Source organism: Astyanax mexicanus, chromosome 21, assembly GCF_023375975.1.
Source record: "Astyanax mexicanus isolate ESR-SI-001 chromosome 21, AstMex3_surface, whole genome shotgun sequence".
Taxonomy (NCBI): Eukaryota; Metazoa; Chordata; class Actinopteri; order Characiformes; family Acestrorhamphidae; genus Astyanax; species Astyanax mexicanus.
In genome coordinates, this window is record NC_064428.1 from 36122451 (window position 1) to 36134399 (window position 11949).

Here is an 11949-nt window from a genome sequence, read left to right on the forward strand (position 1 = left end):
TGTATGTAAAGTGAGTAAATAAACACAGCACAAAAAGTAATGTAATGTGTGTTGGGTAGATTATTTCTTTGTTGTATCAATGCTTATTGGCAATTTGAAATGGGGACACATTTGTAAGGAACATGAAATTGTGGGATGAGCAGCAGAGCTGCCCATTAAAAATGTACCAAATTTTTAGCTCTGCTTATCCAAAAAAATGTGTAAGAAGGCAGACTATACCGCCAACCACCAGCAGAGGGCCTGGAAGCTGCAGTAGAAAAGCTGGTGGATCTGGGCCAAAAAACTCCAAGTCCCAGAATTCCCCGCGGTAATTAGCACTGACCAGGCTCAGCTGTAAGACACAGCATAAAAAAAACCCATCTATGTAATGCTGCAGGCCGGAGTCCCAGTGGGCGTGGCTAAAGGGCGGAGCATGTGTCAATCATTTTCGACTACAGCCTATCAGATACTACACTTTCGTTGTCAATCACTTTTTATTAAGCCAATCCTCAGAAAGACCAAGCTGTCCATAATTTTTTACTGCAGCCAATCACCTTAACAGATCTGTCAAAAGAAGGCGGAAACTGCGGTGCTGCTGAATGTGTATAAGTATTTTACAAAATACTACATTAACAGTTTAAACACACACTACTGTAGTTAGTACTGCCTATATGCCGCTCTTAAACAGAAGTAACTGAATGAAACGTTAGAAAAGCTCTGACTTTAGACATTTTTAAATCAAAGATTAAAATACTCGTTTTTATGGAATGGCACTTTCGTGTTTTTTTTTCCTTTATTGCAGTAATTGCATTAAATCGTGTATATATATATATATATATATATATATATATATATATATATATATATATAGAGACAAATCTGACATAGTTTTTTTTCATTGTAGCCTACACTGATTTCCTGATTATCAGTGCAAATCATTTTTGGCTGGGGTAGCATATATAATCAAACTATAGAGCCCATTAACACTTTTCAATTTTTAAATGACAATGAACTTACTTTTGATCCCTTTTCCAATGGAAACTTCTAATCACTGCCAAATGATTATTTCTACACTTGTCTTAAGTTCATACATTATGCATCTTTATCTCCTTTGCATAACATTTAACACATTAATCATCTGTAATGTTACTATCACTATTAATTTCAATATTAATATACATCGCCTTTTTTACTGTAAGGCTGTGTGTGGTATACAGAAATTATTTACTTATTTAGGAGTCCCACATTTGCATCTATGTACTGCAATAAAATTAATAAATAAAATTAAATTGTGTATATGTATGTGTGTGTATATATGTATGTACATATGTATATGTATATATATATATATATATATATATATATATATATATATACATGATTTAATGCAATTACTGCAATAAAGAAAAAAAAAACACGAAAGTGCCATTCCAGAAAAACAAGTATTTTAATCTTTGATTTAAAAATATCTAAAGTCAGGGCTTTTCTAACGTTTCATTCAGTTACTTCTGTTTAAGAGCGGCATATAGGCAGGACTAACTACAGTAGCACATAAATGTGTTTGAACTGTTAATATAGTATTTTGTAAAACACATTCAGTTTCACCGCTGTTCAGAAATTTAAATCGCGCTACGTTTAACCGGTAGCACCGCAGTTTCCACCTTCTTTTGACAGATCTGTTAAGGTGATTGGCTGCAGTAAAAAATGACGGACAGCTTGGTCTGTCTGAGGATTGGATTAATAAAAAGTGATTGACAACGAAAGTGTAGTATCTGATTGGCTGCAGTCGAAAATGATTGACACATGCTCCGCCCTTTAGCCACGCCCACTGGGGCTCCGGTCTGCAGCATTACCCTTCTCAAAAAATCCCTGTCAAGCAACAGTTACTTGTCACACCTTTGTTAGAGGGGTGGCTGGTAACAGTGGGTAACAAAAGGAGAGAAAAAAAGAGAGAAAAAAAATCTTAGAAGAAACAAAGGCTCACAAAAGAATGAAAATAGATCTTAAAAGAAGCCACAAAAAAAGAAAAGATCTTGAAAGAAAACAAAAGGCTTGTAAAAGAAAGAAAAGAGATATTAAAAGAAGCCACAAGAAAAAAGAGTAAAGTTTTCCCAAGTTTTCTTTTACAGAAAGTCTTTCCTAAGTTTCCTTGAAGGAGAACTCTATTGTAAAACGTACTTTTGTTGTAGTAAAACATGATAAAAAGTTCTTACCTTTAATGAATAACACACCTCCTATTTTTCCACAGCGTTCTGAGATCCAGAAATTTTAACAGTTTGTCCAAACACCCTTCAGACTGGGTGACACGGGGCATAATTTGCCACAGAAAATCACTTTTTCCACTTAAAAATGCACAAAAAGCTTATTAAAAACCACTGTTTACATCCCATAACAACTTACTGTGCATTTTACTAAGTTACTAATTTTAAATAATTACTTTGAGCCTGGATAACCATGGAAAAAGGGATTTATCAGGGCAAATTATGTCCCGTATCACCCAGTCTGAAGGTTGTTTGGAAAAATGGTTAGAATTACTGGATCTCTGAACGCTGTGGGAGAACGGAGGTGTGCTGTTGATCAAAGGTAAGTACTTTTATCATGTTTACTACAACAAAAGTCCATTTTACACTACATACTAATATATATATATATATATATATATATATATATATATATATATATATATATATAAATATACACTACCGTTCAAAAGTTTGGGGTCACTCAAACTATTTTGTGTTTTCCATGAAAAGTCACACTTATTCACCACCATACATTGTGAAATGAATAGAAAATAGAGTCAAGACATTGACAAGGTTAGAAATAATGATTTGTATTTGAAATAACATTGTTTTTACATCAAACTTTGCTTTCATCAAAGACTCCTCCATTTGCAGCAATTACAGCATTGCACACCTTTGGCATTCTAGCTGTTAATTTGTTGAGGTAAGCTGGAGAAATTGCACCCCACGCTTCTAGAAGCAGCTCCCACAAGTTGGATTGGTTGGACGGGCACTTCTGGCGTACCATACGGTCAAGCTGCTCCCACAACAGCTCAATGGGGCTCAGATCTGGTGACTGCGCTGGCCACTCCATTACCAATAGAATACCAGCTGCCTGCTTCTGCTGTAAATAGTTCTTGCACAATTTGGAGGTGTGTTTAGGGTCATTGTCCTGTTGTAGGACGAAATTGGCTCCGATCAGGCGCTGTCCACTGGGTATGGCATGGCGTTGCAAAATGGAGTGATAGCCTTCCTTATTCAGAATCCCTTTTACCCTGTACAAATCTCCCACCTTACCAGCACCAAAGCAACCCCAGACCATCACATTACCTCCACCATGCTTAACAGATGGCGTCAGGCATTCTTCCAGCATCTTTTCATTTGTTCTGCGTCTCACAAACGTTCTTCTTTGTGATCCAAACACCTCAAACTTGGATTCATCCGTCCACAACACTTTTTTCCAGTCTTCCTCTGTCCAATGTCTGTGTTCTTTTGCCCATCTTAATCTTTTTCTTTTATTAGCCAGTCTCAGGCTTTTTCTTTGCCACTCTGCCCTGAAGCCCAAAATCCCGCAGCCGCCTCTTCACTGTAGATGTTGACACTGGTGTTTTGCGGGTACTATTTAATGAAGATGCCAGTTGGGGACCTGTGAGGCGTCTGTTTCTCAAACTAGAGACTCTAATGTACTTATCTTCTTGCTTAGTTGTGCAACGCGACCTCCCACTTCTTTTTCTACTCTGGTTAGAGCCTGTTTGTGCTGTCCTCTGAAGGGAGTAGTACACACCGTTGTAGGAAATCTTCAATTTCTTAGCAATTTCTCGCATGGAATAGCCTTCATTTCTAAGAACAAGAATAGACTGTCAAGTTTCAGATGAAAGTTCTCTTTTTCTGGCCATTTTGGGCGTTTAATTGACCCCACAAATGTGATGCTCCAGAAACTCAATCTGCTCAAAGGAAGGTCAGTTTTGTAGCTTCTGTAATGAGCTAGACTGTTTTCAGGTGTGTGAACATGATTGCACAAGAGTTTTCTAATCATCAATTAGCCTTCTGAGCCAATGAGCAAACACATTGTACCATTAGAACACTGGAGTGATAGTTGCTGGAAATGGGCCTCTATACACCTATGTAGATATTGCACCAAAACCAGACATTTGCAGCTAGAATAGTAATTTAACACATTAGCAATGTACAGAGTGTATTTGTTTAAAGTTAGGACTAGTTTAAAGTTATCTTCATTGAAAAGTACAGTGCTTTTCCTTCAAAAATAAGGACGTTTCAATGTGACCCCAAACTTTTGAACGGTAGTGTATATAAAAAACTCTGTACTTGAGTCAATCTCCCCACTACACTGTAACAAAATGCATGTTTCTTACAAATGTGACTCCATTTAAAAGTGCAATTAACAGTCTTTTCAATAGTATAAGTGTTAATATGTGTGCAAATCAGCATTACAACAAAGAAATAATCTACCAAACACACATTTCCTTACGTGCTGTGCTATGTTTAGTTTAAATTGTCTTTATAGATTAATTGTAAAGAACCAGTTAAACAGAAGGCCTAAAGGCCTGCAAGTTGCTTGTATATCTATGACACCATGACCTTCCCCCCAAGGTCTGTAACAGCAGCAGAGTGTGTCTGTGTGGGATGTGGCCTGTTACACTGGTAGGATATTGCATTATCCAGACTTCCTCTTTCTAGATTACTCAACTCTCAACTCTCTCTCTCTCATTTCTCTATCTGCATGCCCATCAGTCAGTCTGTCAGTCATGCCCTTTCTCTTTTTTGCATTACTGACCACAAAACAGTACTCCCTAAAAGCAGTATTAAGAATATATTACCTATAGTACCTATTAAGAATATATTCAGGCATATATAAATTAACCAGTCTGCTTGTCAGGTTTGTGACACATTTGAACATTTTTATCTGCTCGTGTAGTGGGGTGTGTCTGCAGAAAGAAGGACTTGCGCAATAAAAAAAGAAAAAAGAGCAGTGCTAAAACTGCGAATGTGTGAACGTTGTAAATGTAAGAAGCCACAGACTTCTTAGTAATTGACGCAGTTGAAAAAAACTCAAAGCTGCTTGTTGCTTCAGTTGCGCTTCGGACTGTGAGTAATGAAAGTGAGAAGATTGCTGCCAATCAGGTAAGAAATACTATATTATTTATGATATTCTAAATTAATTATATTAATTTAAATTTGTATAGAAGCTCCCAGATCACAGCTGAAAACAAAAGCTATGGGTTTACGACTGACTTGTGTTAGCTGTTTTACTGCATTTGGAGATTGAAAATGGCTGAAAAATCTGTTTGGAAACAGAACTTCTACTGAGTGAAGTTAAAAAAGTGTGTTAACTTGTTAAGTTGCTGTTGTGCATCCTATTTAATATCTCTAAGGCATTCAGGGCCTTTGAAGGCAAATCTGAAAGTATGTCAGGAACCTTCTGAATATAAACATGTGGACAGTTTTCTGGAGTTGAATGAAGCTGGTGATAATTCAAACCTAAACTTAGTTTACCCTAACCATACACAACATTCTACTATTTTATTATTTTAGTATGCCTTTATTTACTAAACTCTAATGGTGATTGATTGGCTGAGTTAATCGAGAAAGGAGTCTTTAAAGGGAAGTATTCGGATGGTATTTGATTGATTGACTGAAATCATTTGGAAGAGAGTCAGAAAGGTGTTTATCTGGCTGAGGAGAGGGTGAGAGGGTTTGAGTCAGGGAGGTGTTTGATTAGATTATTTAATCTGGAAGAGGGTCAGGGAGGTATTTATCTGCCCTAAATATGGTAGAGAGTTAGGAAGGTGTCTAATGAGGTATTTGATTGGCAGAGAGTCAGGGAGGTGTTTGATTAGATTATTTAATCTGGAAGAGGGTCGGGAAAATGTTTGATAAATTGAGTTAATATGGAAGAGAGTCAGAATGGTGTTTAATTGAGTTCATCTGGAAAAGGGTCAGGGAGGTGTTTATGAGTTAAAATAGAAGAGAGTCAGTGAGGTGTTTAATTAGATTAGTTAATCTGGAAGAGAGTCGGGGAGGTGTTTGATTAGTTGAGTTAATCTGGAAGAGTCAGTGAGGTGTTTAATGAGTTAAATTAAACTAAAAGAGAATCGGGGAGGTTTTTGATTAGATTATTTAATCTGGAAGTGTCAGAAAGATATTTGAGTTGAATTAATTTGAAAGAGTTTCAAGAAGGTGGTTGATTAGTTGAGTTAATCTGGAAGAGTGAGGTGTTTAATGAGTTGAGTTAAACTAGAAGAGAGTCGAGGAGGTGTTTGATTCGATGATTTAATCTGGAAGAGTGTCATAAAGATACTTGAGTTTATTTCATTTGGAAGAGTGTCAGGAAGATGTTTGAAGAGTTTAATTAATCTGGAAGTGAGTCAGGGAGGTGTTTGATGAGTTGTGTTAATCTGGAAGAAAGCAGGAAGGTATTTAACTGGCTGAAATATAAGGTAGAGAGTCAGGGATGTGTCTAAGGAGGGAAACAAAACAAGAATGTAATTGCTTGGCTGATGTGAGGTTTTGACACAATATGATGTTTACGATGTACAATGGTAAAGGTACAGATTGTTTATGTAAATAAACAAAAAGCAATTATTTCCTGTTGTGTTTATAGATATGCTATTATGATGTCACTCCAAGTAACTCCACCCACACTTATGGTTCTGCTCATTGTTAATGGTGAGTCTGTTACATTATGAGATCTTTCTGCACAATGCTTTAAAAATATTTCAAATGTGAGTACACTGTCTGTGCCATGCTATGTGTGTACAGTGTGTTGATTTCTGCTCCTCCTACACTCTACTGCAAAACCTGTAAAGCTTCTCTCACTTTGTGTTTTTAGCTCCAAATGATCTCAGTTTATTGCAGCTGATTATTCCACACTCAGCTGAAATGAACATGTTTAGAAATGAGCTGAAGTGAAACTTTCTGCAGCATTTTTACTGACTGACCCCCACAGACTCATCATTTACTCTCTTCTGGATTCTGTGTTGCAGGAGTTGGAGCTCAGTATGATTGGGGTGTGACTTACTACCCTAAATCTATCTGTGCTCTAAATGGGTCTACAGTGATCATGGGTTGCACTTACTCATATCCAGAGGGTCACACAGTCAAAACAGCTTTCTGGAGTAAAGAGCTGGTTAGAGATGTAGAACCTCCTGATCTGTTAAAGGAAGAACAGTACAAAAGCAGGGCTCAGTATATTGGAGATAAAGACCACGACTGCAGCCTCAGCCTGAGAGATGTGAGAGAAAGCGACCAGATTAAATACTTCTTCAGATTTATAACAGATAAACCTGGAGGAAAGTTTCAGGGTAAAGATGGAGTGTATCTTTCAGTAACAGGTAAGCTCCATCAGCAGAAATAACACACTGTACTTCATTCACTGCTGAACAGGATTCCTCCAGCAGTTCTGTAATATAATCACATCAGTCCTTCAAACCACACCTGAAGAACACTGCTTAGAACTGGAGAACCAGAATCCACACAGCATTTCAGAGTAAGAGTGCTGATCTAGGATCAGTTTCTGGGACTGAGATCTTCATAAACAGGACTGGATCTGATCCTAGATCAGTATTCTCACTGAATATCAGATCAGATTTAGCTGCATTCTAGTAAATTCTCAGTGTTAATGAACTCCTGCTGATTAAGACTAAGCATTTAATCAGCTAATGTGAGGATGATACAGTAGAAGTGTGTTATCTCTTGTTGGCAGGTCTCCAGGTGGAGGTTCCTGAGAGAGTGATGGAGGGAGATAAAGTCACTCTCACATGTAAAACTACCTGCAGACTGACTGACAGAACATCATTCACCTGGTACAGAAATGGAGCTTCTTTATCCTCCAGTACTGAACAACTCTACGTGCAGTCGGCCAGCAGGGAGAATAGAGACAGGTATAGCTGTGGTGTATGGAACCTTTTTTCTCCTGAGATCCCTCTTGATGTTTTATGTAAGTATTCATTTGTCATTAAATACTAAAACAACACATTTAGAATGAATGGTATCTTTATCTTTTTTTATGTATTCACAACTGTAGTGTGCCATTCTACCTATAGATGGCCCAAAGAGCATTTCAGTGTCCATCAGTCCCTCTGGTAAAATAGTGGAGGGCAGTTCAGTGACTCTGACCTGCAGCAGTGATGGAAACCCACCTGTGGAATATTATTGGTATAAAGGAACATCATTAGTGACAAAAGGAGAAAACTTCACACTGAACAACATCAGCTCTGTGAACAGTGGAGAATACAAGTGTAGATCCAGTAATAAACATGGAGAGAAATACTCTGATGCTGTAACTCTGAATGTTCTGTGTGAGTACTTGTTTACCTGTTCCTGTTATTGATTCTTATAAAATCCTTCATTTTTAAAAGTTTAACGGCTATGACTATAATCTCATTCTTGTTTACTTTGGTTTCTAGATCCTCCAAAGAACACATCAGTGTCCATCAGTCCCTCTGGTGAAATAGTGGAGGGGAGTTCAGTGACTCTGACCTGCAGCAGTGATGGAAACCCACCTGTACAGAAATACACCTGGTTTAAAGATGGTGGAAGCTCACCTGTAGGATCTGGACACAGTTACAGCTTTACCTTGGACTCTGAAAGCAGTGGTCAGTACTACTGTGAGGCTCAGAATGAACACGGATCTAGAGGATCAGAAGCAGTGCTGCTGAATTTTAAAAGTACGAATGACTGAGAACTCCTCTATTATTCAATATTGTAATTATGTGAAACAGTTATGACCTTTGTTTTTTACACAGGGAGTGTTACTCTGTATGTGATTGGTGGAGTCGTGGTCGGGTGTGTTGGGTTGATCCTCGCTCTCGTCATACTGTTTATAAGGTAAGATAATAGGTTGTTTTTTGATGCAGTTAATTTGGAAATGCACTACATTGCCAAATCTATATTTGCTAGCCTGCATTGTTTTTGGATGGAGCTGCTTGGCCATTCTACTGTTCTTGAACTAATCTGAAGCTACATGAAGTTTGGAGGTGTGTAGTGATGAACTCTGAAGCTACATGAAGTGGACTACGCTCCTCAGCATCCGCTGACCCCGCTCTGTTATTTTACACTGATAGAGCACAGAGTCGCTGTCGTTCCCAGTCTCTTCCACTTTGTTATAATATCACTGACAGTTGGCTGTGGAATATTTAGTAGTGAGGAAATTTCATGACTGGCCTAGAAGCTGTATGCATGCCTATCTGCTGCTTTTATACTTCTGTGGCCATGGAAGTGATTGATACCTTAGTTCAGTGATTTGGATGAGTGGGCGAATACTTTTGGCAGTATCATGTACATAATGATGAACACTGTACCTCATATTAACTGTAGTAGAGCTTACTCATATTATAATGCATTTACAGCACAGTGGAATGCTGTTGATTAACACAGATGCTGGAGAGAAAGCTTTATCTTACTCAATTCTGTAATGTTTCTGTTGCTGTGTTTTTTCAGGAGAAAGAGAAGAGGTCCTGTAGCTGAAGACCCCAAAACAAAAGAGGTAAGTCTCAAATGCTTCAGCACATCATTACACCATATTCCTGTGTATCAAGGAATGCAACACAATTTTAGAAATTATAGATTCCATCTGTCCATCAGTGTATATCCTCGTCAAGAAGTGGATGAATTAGGTAGTGATTAAACAATAAGTCCTTGAAGATGATGTTCTGGAAGCAGGTCAAATGTAAAAATCCGAGACACTAAACTGTGATGGTTAGACACCTGGGTCAGAACATCTCCAAGACATCTCGCAGACCTTGAGATGGGGTCCTGGTCAACACCTAAGAGGGTACCCTCCCAGAGATAGCAAGGTGAAGTATGTTTACTGGAATTCCCAGCCAATTATCTGATCCCAACCATCCCCAAATTTAGCTTTTCAGTTTTATTTCAAGTGCTTTTACAATAACTGTCTGTTAGCACTTTTCCTCCGACATGGAACCGGCACCGTTCTGGTTTGGCAACCTAATTTTAAACCTGTTCGCTGCGTTTACACTAACAGAAGTAGATTCCAGAACCAGAGTTCCTTTGGTGGAACAAACTACCTTCCACTTCCAGATCAGGAGAATCTCTTGCTATCTTATAAACTCCTGAAGACAGAGCTCTTTAAAGAGCACTTACTCTCCTAACACCTCTAACAAACTAACTACTTCTAACCTCATTTCCTTCTTTCCCTCCTTCACTCCTCTATCCCATTATTCCCCTTTTGACCTCATTTAAGCCCTATCTAAAGATGTTTTACCTTTAACTTCTATTACTTTTGTACTTGAATTTTGTAAGTCGCTTTGGACAAAAGCGTCTGCCAAATGTAATGTAATGTAATGTAATGTAAAATCGCTATGAGTGTACGTTTCATTTTGTTTTTTTTCTGAACTGCATCATTTTTCTAAACTTTAGGAAAGCATCTACAACAATGTTGCAGCCAATCAAGATGATGGTCTTTATGCCACAGTTGAACCCCCCAGACCAATGAATCCTAGGACCGAAAAACGCTCAGCAGTTTCCCATGAGGAGGTTCAGTATGGTAACATCCAGCACTGCCATCGTCAAGATATAAAGATGACAGAAGAAGATGATGTTCAATATGCTAGTGTCAACTTTTCCCGTACTTCTCAAGACCACAGGTGTGTTAGAACATCAAATACATTCATTTGAAATAAAAAAGAAGATCTTTAACATGCTTTCCAGATAATACTCTATTTAATTTCTGGTTTACAGAAATGCACCTGAGGATTCCTCTGTGATCTACAGTGGGGTAAAATAATCACCTAAATTACTGTTCATAAATTACCTTGGTTATAATTGTTTGAGAATTGGGGCTGTTTCTTTTAATAAGCTTTTTAAATAGGTGTATCCACCCGCATTTAAACAGTATTAATTATAAATACATGAAAAGTGCCTACTAATGGTGACATTGGGAACTGCTAATGTGGGCAAACATGGGAGGTGGTACAGAAGCAACTATAAAGACTTTCCTTTTTTTAAATGCTATTTCTTCTCTAATGTTTTTTTTTTACATTTTAGATTTTGGAGAACATGAGCTCATTACTATAAATAGTTATGAGTGTGTTTTGTGCCGTATTTTGTTGTAATGTAAAATATAACTGATGATTTTCAACTGTGGAGATTTCTTAAATATATCAATATATTCATACAATCATGCTGTTGTGTCTTGTTTTATTTAGAATCTGTTTTTAAAAACTGTTGACTGGAGCTGTACAGTCTATCATTGGTCAGTAAGATAATACAAATATAACCTAATTACAGTCATAATAATTAATGCCATTCATTATTAGAAGTTATAAGAAGTCTGAAAATGCTAATTAATAAATAACAGTATTATACATCATAGCAGTGAATGGAGATACTTGGTTTTGTAATCACTGTTTACGTGGAACTAGACTGCCCTCTTATTATTATTTATTAATTAAATTAATTTGTCAGACAAGATAAAAAAATGTAGATTCAAAAATATATAAAAACAACACACAAACGAAAATAATTTAATATGAAATATAAACACTCTCACCTAATAATTTGGGATTTTGTCAAATTAAGTGTTTATAGTGATTTTCTTTAACTATAACTTTCTACCAGGATTTTATATTTAATTTAATTGTATATAATGACATTCTTTACCTCTTTTTGGAAAATACCTTCCACAAAAAAGGCTTTAATAATAAGAGATATTTTAGCTGATGGTAGATCCACCCTAATTTACGTGTTCTAGTCATTTATTCTCCTTTATTTTGAGATTTTTTTCACACATCAGTATTCTGATGTACTTCTACCTCTTCTATCTCTCCTAAAATGTACATTATGAAGAGAATTAAAGATCTAATCTGATGATTATTTTAGTTCTTCTTCCACTCGTTCAGGATGGAAGCTGAGGAGATTAGCGTTAGCTAACTAGCCCAGTTCCATGTTTACACTGTATGAGGAGAGAAATCCCGTCAGAAAGTTGAAA

The 11949-nt window shown here is 37.1% G+C and overlaps 1 protein-coding gene across 1 annotated transcript in view; it reads left to right on the top strand.

Moving 5' to 3' along the window:
- LOC103033703 (B-cell receptor CD22) overlaps positions 1-11130 on the top strand; it is a 30087-nt gene extending 18957 nt beyond the window's left edge. The window contains exons 7-12 of the mRNA XM_049469989.1: positions 8045-8299; positions 8408-8668; positions 8747-8828; positions 9441-9486; positions 10380-10606; positions 10701-11130. Coding sequence (XP_049325946.1) covers positions 8045-8299; positions 8408-8668; positions 8747-8828; positions 9441-9486; positions 10380-10606; positions 10701-10746 — 917 coding nt within the window. The 3' untranslated portion in view covers positions 10747-11130. The remainder of the gene's footprint in view (positions 1-8044; positions 8300-8407; positions 8669-8746; positions 8829-9440; positions 9487-10379; positions 10607-10700) is intronic.
- The last annotated feature ends 819 nt before the right edge of the window (positions 11131-11949 follow it).